Source organism: Bos indicus x Bos taurus, chromosome 16 (assembly GCF_003369695.1).
Source record: "Bos indicus x Bos taurus breed Angus x Brahman F1 hybrid chromosome 16, Bos_hybrid_MaternalHap_v2.0, whole genome shotgun sequence".
NCBI classification, from domain to species: domain Eukaryota; kingdom Metazoa; phylum Chordata; class Mammalia; order Artiodactyla; family Bovidae; genus Bos; species Bos indicus x Bos taurus.
Window position 1 is genome coordinate 12,103,079 of NC_040091.1, and position 15,897 is coordinate 12,118,975.

Below are 15,897 nucleotides of genomic sequence, written 5' to 3' on the forward strand. Positions count from 1 at the left end.
CCCCAGTACTTGTAGAAAAAAAGCAGCAAGGTGCCCAACAGACTAAACATACAAAGAAATATTTCAGAGTGAGTATCTAGTGTTTACGGAAAACTTTGCTTGATGGCAAGTTACTAAACCATCCTGAAATATTAGGACAAATAAATATGATTACTATGATCTCACTACCCAAGAAGATCCTGTTTAACTATGTTTTATCTATTACATTATTTTGTTGAATTCCACCATACAAGTAATTTTAAAGAAAAATAAAAAATAAATGATGACATTAAAAATAAAGTTTTGCTGCCTTCAAGAACACTAGAAACTGCATGTAAAAAAAGAAGTGGCTGTATCAAATCATGTGTCAGTACAATAATTCATGGCAGCTGATTTATATAAACTCCAGAAAATAATGGAGAGGTGTCTAAGTTACTCATTAAAAATGGTCTATGGGTTGTAACTAGATATTAGTAAAACTAAAGTTAGAACAATTTGAGGGGAAAAAAAAATTCAAGGGAAGGAGTGCAATGAAAGGGTTAAATTACACCAAGTTACACACTAACGCTATATAGCTTGTGCCCGGTAAAATCATGCAGGTAACATGAAAACCAACATCTAACACCGAAAACATTTAGAAAATTTGTGCTTGAACGTAAAGTTAAAAAAAAGGGGAGGGGGGATAAGCTGAAAAAAATAAAATAACCATTCATTTCATAATCCTTCCATTGTTGTATTATTCACTTATCACTACACTTACATTGACTACGTATAATTTAACACAAAGAAGCAAAATCTCTAAGCTTCTCCCTACCTTGGGTTTTTAAGCAAAATGAATGCAAACAATCACGTGGGATTCAGCCAAGCAGTGACGTTAAATTCTGCTCTGTCAGAGAGAGCATCTGTCAAGCCCACATTTAAACTGCTGCCTGCCTGTGCAGCAGCTGAGGAACCGTGGATTTCATATTACAGACTAAAACCCCAGTGAAACGGCTCAGTCCTTCCTGCAGCTGCCAGGCAACGACGAGAGAGTTAAATCCTGCTCCTTTCCAATACCATCGAAGCACTCCATTCTAGCTCTGGCTGCTTTACATTGCAGCTCAGGGTTCTTACTAGAAATATGGATACTGAAAAGAGAATAGAGCACTGCATTGTCCGGCCAGGAAGACAGCAGATGTAAAAAGCTTCAATGCATCAACTGTCAGAAGAGTCAACAGTGCTCCAAACAGAACGAAACCACCACAGCTCTTTTGTTAAAGAGAAAATGAAAGGAAAGACCTCAGAAGATTAGCACCCATATGAACAAGGAAGGGTACTCGAAGACAAGCAGACAGATGGACACTTTGGACATGTGATAAGCAATCGCAGGAGGCAGACTGTTGGGGGAGGTGTGTGTGTTCGATAGCGTCTTTTTGCTGGAGCGATGGCGTGCCAAAAGTATCTTCAGTGGGCATAATCCTCGCCACATAAATGGCCTGACCAAGGAAGGTATGTCGATATCTTGTGTGTGATACTCATTTAAATGTCTGTTACCTTTTGATAGCCCAGGAGGCACTAATCTCTAATAAACAAGTTCATACATTTCACTGTCCTTGAAACTGTGAGAGGGTTTCTAAATATATGATTTTAAAATTTGTCACTGTTTAGAAGACAAGCTGTCACTGCTTTATTCAAGTAAATATGTAGCTCGCAGTAATTATGGATTACAGAAAAGGCAAATAGTAACAAGCTGTGCTTAAAGGCTTCTCTGAAAAATGAAACTTAAAAAAAAAAAATCTGAAACCCGCTAAAGAAAACACAGTAATCCTCTATCAAATTAGGTCAAGTTGAATCCTTATCCAGTAAATTAAAGGGCTCTCCTTAAAATGGCTATCAAAGGAGTCAATGCAGTAAAATTACACTAAATGGTATAAAAAAATGATCCTAATATTAAGAGCTTTTTCAGTCCTTTTAAAGCAAAATCTTAATATAGAGCAGGTTTTAGTAACAAAATCTTCCCTCCTACGTCCATCTCCCTAAATAAAAGTAACGAACACAACCTCTGAAGACCATCAACAAATTTTAAGTACCACTGAACTGTAAGATACTAAAAGGAAAGCATTTGTACAGGATCACAGAAGGCAGTGTGTGTTTATGCACAGCACACTACCACAGGAGATTTACATGTCCACGAATACAACTTCAAACAAAGAAATATAAATATTTGCTACTATTACCCCTATTGCTAAAAGCAAGACTTGACTTTAGGCAACAGACTGATTCTAAATGATCAAAATATAAGATTGGTTTGGGTGATCATTTTTAAAGTGAAACTCAAAAACACAATATGAAAATACTCTGATATAAAAATATCCATGTAACAGCAATACAAGGTCAAAAAATTCAACTTAAATGTAGCCACTATGCCAGGCTATATAAATATGTAATAGTGAACTATTGGCACAGTATGTGTGTGCAGGGCAAAAATGAAATCTACTATTTTAGTAACAATCCCAGAATAGCAGCTCATGGCTCAGGAACTCATGTATTTCTAAAATTTTTTACAGGTCCTCTAAGATTCTGATTTTTGCTCAACTTCACAGCACAACTCATTATTTAATAATCACAAAAGGCAAACATTTTAAAGACATATGTAAGCATTCTATTCTAAAATTAAGATTAAACAAGTCTATCAGGCCTATTATTATTACAGTTCAACATCAACTCTCACTCACAGCATTTAGTCCATTAAAGAATGAAATCAGACAGTATTAAATAAACAAAAAAACCTCAAGTCTCTTTTAGAGCCTTTATCTCTCAATGTTAAAGTCACCCATTAAACATTTTTATTAGCTAGCTATTTCAAAATAGGAGTGCAGAGTTTTTATTCAAGCACCCCTAAACTCTAGAACTGTTCCAACAGACTAAAAACATCAACACTTTTAAAAGCCAGATAATAAAATCAGTGCATGCCTGTGTGTGAGAGAGAGAGAGAAAGGGAACAACATTTTACAGTAACATCCTCTCCGTGAGCGTCAACCCATAAGATGTAAATACACATGAACAACTTAACAATATTATCATAAAAACCCATATAATATAAATCAAAGCTACTGCTACTCTGAAAATGTAAAAGTGCAAAGACTATTTAGAATATCAAAATATTTCAACTTTCTAGTTTTATTACCACTTCTTAAGAATTAATGTACAACAGGCAGTAACTGGAAAAGGATTTTATCATTTAATAGCAGGAAGAATAGTTACTTTAATTGTACTTTCTTTTTAACAAAACAATTATGATAAATACCTGAAAAACTTTTAATAAAGAATTTTTAAAGGTTAGACATATGTACTACATTTACCAACGAGAGAGTTTTCAAACGGGTATATATATATATTTCAAGTTTGAGCAGCTTAATATTTACAAACATACAAATATCATGAATTTAAATTAAGATGCATCTCCATCACATATTGCTACAAAATCACACAGGACCATAAACTACGGGTACTATGCCAGATTACAATATATAATAATTGGCTCTTTTCTGTAACACTGAAATACTTTAGAAACATCACTTCAGGCATATTTTCATAAAAATACAATTTACTAATATATTTACCTGCATTCATTTTTCAGTCCTTTATTCATTCAAATATCTGAACTTCTATTTATTGCTTCTTAAACCATCAAATTTACACTCTTGAAAGATCTAAATGATTAGACTTCAACCAGATTTCAAGCATTCTCTATCAACAGAAAGCTGATACATTTAATTTAGTTTTGGAATGTTTAAAATAGATTATCAAATAAACATTAAAAGCAAGTTTTGTTTCTTTTAAATTTACATTCATAACCCTCGAAGCTATTGGCCTCTTTATGGGGTAGAGGAAGAGTTATTATTATTTATCTAATATTTCATTTGAAAATAAAAGCTTAGTTTTCTCATCTCAGCAGAATGGCCAACTATAAGAAAAAAAGTGAGTTTCTAAATTAGAACACTCAGCTCTATTATTTTCACAACAGAGTTCACAACAGAACTGTTTTACTGGTACAGTGAAGTCTTGGTCTTCATCAGAGTAATGTGAAATTAAAATTCAAGTGAATAAATTCTAATAAATAAATAACTAGATTCTATGTTTCTAAAACCTGAAAACTTAAAAAAAAAAAAACATTGCTCCTATCTCACAAGATGATTAAATAATTTCTTATTTCTGAGAAAAACGATAACTTGTAAAAGTCCATTTCATATACTAGAAATTATCAAAAGATGGTGCCTATACTATTATACTTCAGAAGTCCGTTCAAATTCCCACCTACTTGCTCCTCCTAGTGGCTGTTACTAGAATAGTAGTACTTTCATTCATACATGTGTCTAATACTTTCAACCAATATTTTCTAAATACTTCATATTATATAAGTGAATGTTATTCTAGTTATTCAATTTTATGAGGACTTCCATGTAAATGTCATTATTTCCCCCAAATAATTAAATTTCATATCAAAGTATATTTGGTATTAACCATAAACTTCTCAGTATCACAAGCTAAACATTTTCACACACATATTTATATAAAATTTCTAATAAACAAATGCTTACAATAAATTTTTAATTGACCAGTTTTCCTTAAATAATTTTCACGATAAAAAGTTGAAAAAGTTAAAATTAAACATCAGTCCCCATTTCAAAAAGTTTTTATTCTCTTGTAATAGAATTCAAGCTATAGCTCACCTATCCTCTACCCCCACACCTTGATCCAGAAAAACTAAGAACTGAAAAAACATGAACAAATTTGTGCTATGCACTGAGAAACTTCGAAGACCGGTTCTTAATATGTGGCATCATGAATCTCCTATATTGACAGCCCATAATTTTTGTCTTCTAAATGTAGGGCTCTAAGTGTCAAGCAAGTCTAAGTGTCATGCAAGTCCTACAAATGTAATAAATTCTCCACATGCAAATTTAGAACACAGCATAACTCAAAAATCTTTTAAAATGCATTCTGTGAAATTTAAAATTTTAAACTGAGGATATAACAGTACCTAATGTCTGTATTTTGAAAAACTCGGAAGACTGTTCAAAGCAGTTCTTTGCTAATTCTAATATGGAGATTCAACTGAAGTACATGATAGTACTCTGTGAAGGCCACAGATAATTAGTTGCTGTATTTTAAAAATCAATCTTAAATCTAAGTAAAGACAGTGATCTGAATGCCTCACATTTAAAGTGGAAGGTTAAAATAAGAAAAGGGTATTTGCAAATGTTCATCATTTATTACTGTCTTAAAATCTTGCACTGAAGTTACTGAACCCTGAAAATTAATTTTGACAGGTGCATCTTCTCATTGACTTTCTCCACACAGTAGGGGCCAATGGAAACATGCCAGGCAGTGTACTGTGACTAACAGAACTCTGCCATAATCAACCTTGCACCGTCTGTCCCACAACTGACACATGACCATTTTACAAAAAAGGCCGCTGACTGTGCACCATACCACCAATGGTATGTCAAATCAATTTTAATTAATGCCAATACATTTTCCATCTGCTCTTAGGCCTTTTTACACGGCCTCTCTCAGGAATCCAGCAGCGTTTCTCTCTCCTCCATGCACACAACTTTCAGTCTTTAACTTTAGTCAAAAGAATAAATGACCAGAGCTACGGAGATGATGAAATAAGTGGAAGAAAAATCCATCACCTATCTTAAAAGTGCTCACTGCACTCCAAAGGTATATTTTTAAAGAAATTAATCCTGTTCTCAGGACATTAGGTTGCCAAGGGAAGACAAATTATAAACTTTGTTCCTGGGCGATCATATTTTCACAGCTTAAAAATTCCCATCTGCCCTAATTTTATTAGTCTCTTTAAAGCAGTTCTGTGGTATTTAGCATTTTTGTAAACTTTTATGATTCATCTTTATAGAATGACTGCGAGGGAGACGACGTGACCGAATTAGAAAATGACTACCAAAGAACAGTACTGATTCAGGAGAAGGACACGTTCCCCAGCCACCAGGATCTCTCATCCATTACTGGGTATTTACAACATGCTTCAGTGGAGAAGGAGACACTGCTGCTTCGCAAAGATGAGCTGGAATGCCAAGAGGTCTCTGTTTCGGACCCATCTTATTGGTGTACTTTCTCTCGTGTTTCTTTTTGCTATGTTTTTGTTTTTCAATCATCATGACTGGCTGCCAGGCAGAGCTGGATTCAAAGAAAACCCTGTGACATACACTTTCCGTGGATTTCGTTCTACAAAAAGTGAGACAAACCACAGCTCTCTTCGGAACATTTGGAAAGAAACTGTCCCTCAGACCCTGAGGCCTCAAACAGCAACTGACCCCAACAACACGGATCTGTCACTGCAAGGAGTCACAGGGCTGGAGAACACGCTCGGTGCCAACGGAAGCATTTACAACGAGAAAGGTACTGGACACCCAAATGCTTACCATTTCAAATACATTATCAACGAACCCGAAAAGTGCCAGGAGAAAAGCCCCTTTTTAATACTACTAATCGCTGCGGAACCTGGACAAATAGAAGCTAGACGAGCTATTCGGCAAACTTGGGGCAATGAGAGTCTAGCACCTGGTATTCAAATCACACGGATTTTTCTTTTAGGCGTAAGTATTAAGTCAAGTGGCTACCTTCAACGTGCAATATTGGAAGAAAGCAGACAGTACCATGATATTATCCAACAGGAATACTTAGATACATACTATAATCTGACCATTAAAACACTCATGGGCATGAACTGGGTTGCAACATACTGTCCGCGTATTCCTTATGTAATGAAAACTGACAGTGACATGTTTGTCAATACAGAGTATTTAATACATAAGTTATTGAAGCCAGACCTGCCTCCTAGACATAACTATTTTACTGGTTACCTAATGAGGGGATATGCACCCAATCGAAACAAAGACAGCAAGTGGTACATGCCACCAGACCTCTACCCTAGTGAACGCTATCCTGTCTTCTGCTCTGGGACTGGTTATGTTTTTTCTGGAGATCTGGCAGAGAAGATATTTAAAGTTTCTTTAAGTATCCGTCGTTTGCACTTGGAAGATGTATATGTGGGGATCTGTCTTGCCAAGTTGAGAATTGATCCTGTGCCCCCTCCCAATGAGTTTGTGTTCAATCACTGGCGAGTTTCTTACTCAAGCTGTAAATACAGCCACCTAATTACCTCTCATCAGTTCCAGCCTAGTGAACTGATAAAATACTGGAACCATTTACAACAAAATAAGCACAATGCTTGTGCCAATGCAGCAAAAGAAAAGGCAGGCAGATATCGCCACCGTAAACTACATTAGAAAAGACAACATTTTTTTCCCCCCAAAACATGCAACCTGTAAAATATTGCTAAAAGCATGTGTAGTTAAAATGATTATGATTACATCCATAGGACAAGTTTTAGTTAAAACTCATCATATAAAGGAATCCAAAAATATATTTTTTAATTTCTGAAGAAGGTAATTCTTAAAAATACATTATATATAACAAAAAAGTATCCCAAAACAACCTATTAAAAAATCTACCTAAAAAATCCACATGGGGGATTCTGTGTATTAACACGCAATAACAGGCATGCATACATCAGTGGTTCGAATCTTATGTTAGGGGCCAAGAGGATGTATCTGCATGTTTTCCAAGTAAATTTTAATTTAAGAAATGGAGATGGTCAAAAGACTCTTCATTTTAGATTTAGTTTTCCATTTCAATATATGTAAATAAAACATTACTGTCAATTTTAAGTAAACTTTATAATTGTGCAAAGGACAAATTTTCTGACCTATTCTAGGGTTCTAAAAACCATATTCCATGCAATAAGATTTAATTGAGATATTCCATAAACATAAAGTTCAGAGGTTTCAGCAATGAAGCTCTCATCTAAGTATTCACTTTTTAAAAACAACTGAGATGTTAATTTTCTTTTATCAGTACTCACATTTATTGGGGGAAATTATTTTGACATGATGTGATAAAATGTGAAAAATCAATGTGTCTCAGGCTCAAGTTTTTATAAAAAAAAAAAAAATTAAATGTTCAAAACAGAAAATTTGTTTTCTCATTGGTGTTCAGGGCCAAGCTAGTATTTCACTGATTTCCTCAATCAGCTAGTTACTCCACTCTCAAGGAGCATCACCACTTAACTTCAAGCATATCTGAAAAAAATCTATCATTCTCCTCTAACTGAAGCAACTGCTGGTTACTTACAGGCACAAACAGGATGCACTGCTGAAAACAGATAAAGGATAAAGAGTGCAGCAGCAGTTTCATTTAATACATTTTAAGATGCATGTCTGCCAAACCACAACATATAGGAAGTTTATTTCCTGACAGCAAGTGTACACGTGCCGATACTTCATCACTTTATGGCACCTACTTCGTTCTCTGAGTGCCAAGTTTACAAACTGCCTGCAGTTTTTAATTTGGTGGGTGACAAATATCCTGTTCCACCGATTAAACACTTTCGGGGAGGGATGGGGGAAAAACTACAAATGTTTGATGAACACTTGATTCTAGGATGAACAATGTATACAATGCACTTTTACCAAGTTTTTAATAAAAAGGGTAAACAAAAAACCTTCACTGAGTGTTATGGTCCGAATATTTCACAGAAATTTTGTTGGTTCCATTACAAATTTTAAAATCAAGAAATACTAACCCATTAATTTTAAAACAATGCTTTTATTGCATACCAGTATATAAATCTATCCATCTTGATTCAGTAAGGATGTTACTTATGCTAATTCTAACATCAATCATTTTTATCCTTGATTCTATTCTGAAGAGTTATCCACTGAAACATCTATTAAAGTTCAGAATCACAGAGAATGTTTCAGTACTTAAAATTTAATGTGCTGAATTCTACTGACACTCAGCTTATCTCCCATTTTTAATTCAGTCATCTAAATGTTCTGTTCTACACAGAATAATTCTGAATGCTGAGCTGTATTACCCCACCTCTTGGTAAGGTCTGTTTTTCACTTACTTTATTCTGTTTGGTCATAAAAAGACTAAAATTACTAAGTACCAAAATTACTAGACAAAGTTCACACATAGGAGGATAATACCAAATTAGTGTGATGAAAAGTAAAAGGAACCCTTCCCTCAGTATAGAGAATTCTATTAATTCTTTTTTAAAAGTGTATGTGCACATGTGTGCATGCACAGGTATACACACTCAAACAGAATCCAAACACTATTCATACAAATTATTACTACAGTGCAGTATCTTTAAAAGCTAGTGTTTTCCTTCCAGAAAAATTCAAGTTTAAAAAGATAACTAATGAAAAACAGAATTCTTAACAGATGATAAATTCCTATCTCAGGTGTTAACTTAAAATCATTTCTATATCCCTGATAACACTATCTTGAAAACTTATGGGAATCTGATGACACTCCAAGTTCTCAAAGAGCACTGAATCCAATAATAAGGTGCTTTAGTACTGCTGAAAATCCTTATTTTAAAATAAATATTCTATCATTAATTTATTTTTGATCTTCCATTCTGAATATACAAGCAGATTTCTTCAGCAAGATGACTTTCATGTTCATATTATGATTTTAAAAATACAATACTTATTTAAACATCTCACCAAATATTCATTAGGCCAAGTACCATGTAATTTTTATTATACATGAAAATATAATTTTAATGACTGCACTTATGTCTGGTCAAAGAAAAAATTATAGGAAAAACTATGTAATCTTTATGCTCAAAGTGTCAAGAGATATTATGTAAGATAAAAATACCAAAAGTTTCACTATCCACACTAGTTTGATTAAAATTATAGGTGGTGAAATTCTAATTCAACTAAATAATTTAAAGTTCTCACCTCTGAATATACAGTATTATCACATAAAGTCAATTGGAATCTTATTAAAATCTATTCCCAAACCCCTATAAAAATAGTGCCAGCAAAGCAGCAGGAACTATTTCCTGACTGAGCACACACTGTGTGCCTGGTAGTGTGTTAAAGGACTGTACACACACGATCGTATATAATCCTTCAAAGTAACACTAAAGGACAGGAAAGACTGCAAGAGGTTAAATATCTGAGATCACACACACAGTAAAGCAGCAGGGTTCCAGCTCAGATTCTTCACCATTATGCTCTTCTGCTACACTCTGCATGTATGATTCCTGCTAGAGTCTAAGAGCTAAGCAAAACGACCTGTCCTCTCTCGTAGTCTGCGCTCCTCCGTCACCTTCTGTGAGGCGCTCAGGCTGCACAACCATTTTCCCACACTGGCGGGACACCTGATGTCAAGTAAAGCGCAAATACAGAAAGGGGAGTAAAGCACAAATACAGAGACGGGGAAGGAGAGAAAGCTGGTCCCTCAGTCATTTTTTCTTCTTTTCAGTTATTGATGTCTGGGGGTCAGAAACTTAGACAAGCTACAAATTACTGCTTATCTCTTATTCCTTTGGGCACTGAGACCCATCTGTAAACAAACAGGCAGGTGACACAGAAATTATACAAAAGGTGCTTCTTTTGAAGTATAATTTGATTACTGTTGGTAGACAAAAGCAGCACCGTATTTTCTCACTCTACTGGTTAGTCACCTACAGTTTTGTCATGAGCTGGTAACACTCATTTTATCCAACTGATTCAGGTTAGATTCAGTTTTTAATGGTTTGACAACATTTGACTATTAACACAGATTTAAGGAGCCAAAAAGTCTCTACCTTACATACATCCTAACATACCTCACAAAGTATCAGTGTATCACTTAACATGACTCTCATAAGACGGATAATGTATTAATACACCAAATACTAACAAGGGACGTCACAAGTTTTGGCAAGAAACCTGCTGCTGCCTACTCCGTCAGCGCACACACACACACCCTCCCCCAAGTGCAAGGTAACTATAAGCCTTACTACTTTCAAGATCTGATTTGCCAGAGAAGGAAGAAAACCATTTCTGTATTTGCAGGAAGTGTTTCTCCTCCCTCTAACTAGCAAATATCCAAACTGAAGAATGACCAGAGAGAAAGCAACTGCCTCCATCCTGTCACTAATCTAATTTAATTCAACTTCCAAATGAACCCTCCAGACTCTCAACATGAATTTCACCTGAGACAGTGTCCTGAACACTGAAAAAGGAAAACAAACCAGTACACTTCAGTTCAGTCGCTCAGTCGTGTCCGACTCTTTGCGACCCCACGGACCACAGCACACCAGACCTCCCTGTCCATCACCAACTCCCAGAGTTCACCCAAACCCATGTCCATTGAGTTGGTGATGCCATCCAACCATCTCATCCTCTATTGTCCTCTTCTCCTTTTGCCCTCAATCCTTCCCAACATTAGGGTCTTTTCAAATGAGTCAGCTCTTCACATCAGGTGGCAAAGTACTAGAGTCTCAGCTTTAGCATCAGTCCTTCCAATGAACACCCAGGAATGATCTCCTTTAGGAGGTAGCAAAGTACTGGAGTCTCAGATTTAGCATCAGTCCTTCCAATGAACATCCAGGAATGATCTCCTTTAGGATGGACTGGTTGGATCTCCTTGTAGTCCAAGAGACTCTCAAGAGTCTTCTCCAACACCACAGTTCAAAAGCATCAATTCTTCAGTGCTCAGCTTTCATTATAGTCCAACTCTCACATCCATACATGACCACTGGAAAAACCATAGTCTTGACTAGATGGATCTTTATTGGCAAAGTAATGTCTCTGCTTTTCAATATGCTGTCTATGTTGGTTATAACTTTCCTTCCAAGGAGTAAGTGTCTTTTAATTTCATGGCTGTAATCACCATCTACAGTGATTTTGGAGCCCAGAAAAATAAAGTCAGCCACTGTTTCCACTGTTTCCCCATCTATTTGCCATGAAGTGATGGGACCAGATGCCATGATCTTCGTTTTCTAAATGCTGAGCTTTAAGCCAACTTTTTCACTCTCCTCTTTCACTTTCATCAAGAGGCTCTTTAATTCTTCATCACTTTCTGCCATAAGGGTGGTGTCATCTGCATATCTGAGGTTATTGATATTTCTCCTGGCAATCTTGATTCCAGCTTGTGCTTCTTCTAGCCCAGCGTTTCTCATTATGTACTCTGCATATAAGTTAAATAAGCAGGGTGACAATATACAGCCTTGGCGTACTCTTTTTCCTATTTGGAACCAGTCTGTTATTCCATGTCCAGTTCTGACTGTTGCTTCCTGATCTGTATACAGGTTTCTCAAGAGGCAGGTCAGGTGGTCTGGTAGTCCCATCTCTTTCAGAATTTTCCACAGTTTATTGTGATCCACACAGTCAAAGGCTTTGGCATAGTTAATAAAGCAGAGAAGATGTTTTTCTGGAACTCTCTTGCTTTTTCGATGATCCAGCGGATGTTGGCAACTTGATCTCTGGTTCCTCTGCCTTTTCTAAAACCAGCTTGAACATCTCAAAGTTCACGGTTCACATATTGCTGAAGCCTGGCTTGGAGAATTTTGAGCATTATTTTACTAGCATGTGAGATGAGTGCAAGTGTGCAGTAGTATGAGTATTCTTTGGAGTTGTCTTTCTTTGGGATAAGAATGAATACTGACCTTTTCCAGTCCTGTGGCCACTGCTGTTTTCCAGATTTGCTGACATATTGAGTGCAGCACTTTCACAGCATCATCTTTTAGGATTTGAAATAGCTCAACTGGAATTCCATCACCTCCACTAGCTTTGTTCATAGTGATGCTTCCTAAGGCCCACCTGACTTCACATTCCAGGATGTCCAGCTCTAGGCGAGTGTGAGTGATCACACCTTCATGATTATCTGGGTTGTGAAGATCTTTTTGTATAGTTCTGTGTATTCTTGCCACCTCTTCTTAATATCTTCTGCTTCTGTTAGGTCCATACCATTTCTGTCCTTTATTGAGCTCATCTTTGCATGAAATGTTCCCTTGGTATCCCTCATTTTCTTGAAGAGATCTCTAGTCTTTCCCATTCTATTGTTTTCCTCTATTTCTTTGCATTGATCACTGAGGAAGGCTTTCTTCTCTCTCCTTGCTATTCTTTGGAACTCTCCATTCAAATCAGTGTATCTTTCCTTTTCTCCTTTGTTTTTTGCAGACAACTAGCCAATCTGATCACATGGACCACAACCTTGTCTAACTCAATGAAGCTAAGCCATGCCTTGTGGGGCCACCCAAGACGAACGGGTCATTGTAGAGAGGTCTGACAGAATGTGGTCCACTGGAGAAGGGAATGGCAAACCACTTCAGATTCTTGCCTTGAGAACCCCATGAACAGTATGAAAAGGCAGAAAGATAGGATACTGAAAGAGGAACTTCCCAGGTCGGTAGGTGCCCAACATGCTACTGGAGATCAGTGGAGAAGTAACTCCAGAAAAAATGAAGGGATAGAGCCAAAGCAAAAACAACACACAGTTGTGGATGTGACTGGTGATAGAAGCAAGGTTTGACGCTGTAAAGAGCAATATTGCACAGGAACCTGGAATGTTAGGTCAATGAATCAAGGCAAATTGGAAGTGGTCAAACAGGAGATGGCAAGACTGAACATCAAAATTCTAGGAATCAGCCAACTAAGATGGAGTGGAATGGGAGAATTTAAGTCAGATGACTACTATATCTACTATTGTGGGCAGCAATCCCTTAGAAGAAATGGAGTGGCCATCATGGTCAACAAGAGAGTCCAAAATGCAGTACTTGGATGCAATCTCAAAAACAACAGAATGATCTCTGTTCGTTTCCAAGGAAAACCATTCAATATCACAGTAATCCAAGTCTGTGCCCTGACCAGTAACTCTGAAGAAGCTGAAGTTGAACAGTTCTTTGAAGATCTACAAAACCTTCTAGAACTAACACCCAAAAAAGATGTCCTTTTCATTATAGGGGACTGGAATGCAAAAGTAGGAAGTCAAGAAACACCTAGGGTAACAGGCAAATTTGACCTTGGAGTACAGAATGAAGAAGGGCAAAGGCTCACAGAGTTCTGCCAAGAGAATGCACTGGTCATAGCAAATACCCTTCTCCAACAACACAAGAGAAGACTCTATACATGGACATCACCAGATGGCCAACACCGAAATCAGACTGATTATATTCTTTGCAGCCAAAGATGGAGAAGCTCTATATAGTCAGCAAAAACAAGACCAGGAGCAGACTGTGGCTCAGATCATGAGCTCCTTATTGCCAAATTCAGACTTAAATTGAAGAAAGTGGGGAAAACCACTAGACCATTCAGGTATGACCTAAACCAAATCCCTTATGACTACACAGTGGAAGTGAGAAATAGATTTAAGGGACTAGATCTGATAGAGTGCCTGATGAATGATGGACGGAGGTTCATGACATTGTACAGGAGACAGGGAGCAAGACCACCCTCAAGAAAAAGAAATGCAAAAAAGCAAAATGGCTGTCTGCGGAGGCCTTACAAATAGCTGTGAAAATAAGAGAAGCGAAAAACAAAAAAAGCAAAGGAGAAAACAAACCAGAAGCATCATAAAAAATAAATGTTAAACAACAGAAAGCTATAACATTATATGCCAAATCTTAAATTCATATCTGTGTAAGTCTTAATTAAATGTTTAAAAGACACTAATTTACACAATATAATAAAATTAATAAGGGTTGTCTGTATCACTATCATATCTAAAAGGCTACTCAAAACATATCTTTGAATATAACAAGAACCAGAATCAGTATTAGTCTCTACCGGCAACGAGAACTTTTCAAACATACCTGCAGATGTCCTTTGGGAAGCTACTCCGTCCTCCAATAAGAAAGTTCCAGGAAAACTTTCAATCCAGACACCCTGCCTGGCACTGGCTAAGACAACCAGAGACCCTCTCTCACGGCCATGTGAATTCTGAAGGAAATACACACATACACGCATACTGAGGTGCAGCCACATACACAAAACGGCTGGGGCTGGTTCATTTGGGCTCAGTACCTGCAGAGATTACCCACTGATTCTTGCTCTCTACATCCCCAGAGCTGCTATGGTTTCCGTCCCTTCTACCACTTGGTTCTATCATTTTATGAACTCACTCATAGTATTCTGATACTTTTTGTTTTTCTGGCTTCAGTTAGCTAAAGTCGATTTTTGCTCATAACCAAAGAATCCTATGTGAGAGAAAACCCACAGGTAGCAAATGCTGCAGTAATCAAATTGTTCCTCGGTTCTGTGATGACCCTAGAATGCTCCATAAGACCATACCCTCTGTGCGCTTCACCATCTGAACAAGTCAGGAGCGCAAAGGGGTCCAAGAACAACTTCTCTGTTAAAGAAAATAGGGTGAAAATTTTAAGAGTTCTTCAGAGTCCACATTCATGGCCAAGCCCCACAAGAGCAACAAAGTAGTTTTTGTGCATATGACATGAAACTCCCAAGAGCAGGGTGCTGTCGATATCTTATTACTGAAGAGCAATGAGGGAAACTAGCTTGGGAGCTGTGTTTCTAGTCATACCAGTGGGGGGCGAGCCCACTGTCTCCCACGTAACCACCAGCAGGGGAGTGACCACCAGCATAGCTGCCTGAGCCCCCCAGCACTGTAAAATGCTGTGAGCTTAGAAATGAATGCAGGGAGAAGCCTGCAATGCATTTTGCACTTCCTGTTTAAAACTATTCCTTTATCAGAGATCTTCTCATCTCTGGGTAAGGTTTAAAAGAAAAAAGTTACAATGTTCTTCCTGGCAGATTTAGAAAAGAAAAAGCTAATAACTGGGCCAAAAAAGACAACTAAAGTTAATTCTTACAAAAATAAAATGCAATTTCTTAACCAAAGTTCATAAGTATAACTCCAAATTAAAGTATTTGTATGTTTTGGGCATCTTTAAGTACAAACATTTAACAGTAATATTTAAATCCAGTTATCTTCTCTCATCTCCAAATTTAAGAACTTTTAAAATCAAAGATCCTATCACAATGAATGGTTATATCCAGTCAGTGGTCACATAAAAATATGAAGAGTCACCCTCGCCTCCATAGT

General features: G+C 36.9%; 2 protein-coding genes across 2 annotated transcripts in view; one reads left to right on the top strand and one right to left on the bottom strand.

Moving 5' to 3' along the window:
- The window catches only part of CDC73 (cell division cycle 73), a 91,937-nt gene that overhangs the window by 39,102 nt on the left and 36,938 nt on the right, over positions 1 to 15,897 (bottom strand). The window lies entirely within an intron of this gene.
- B3GALT2 (beta-1,3-galactosyltransferase 2) lies at positions 863 to 8,553 on the top strand. The gene is made up of 2 exons (XM_027564412.1): positions 863 to 1,467; positions 5,882 to 8,553. Exon 2 carries the CDS (start codon positions 6,006 to 6,008, stop codon positions 7,272 to 7,274), a length of 1,269 nt encoding a protein of 422 aa, XP_027420213.1. The 5' UTR covers positions 863 to 1,467; positions 5,882 to 6,005; the 3' UTR covers positions 7,275 to 8,553.

What these genes read in the sequence shown, in the direction of transcription:
- B3GALT2 (XM_027564412.1), top strand. Translation starts at nt 6,006, where the DNA reads ATGCTTCAGTGGAGAAGGAGACACTGCTGCTTCGCAAAGATGAGCTGG.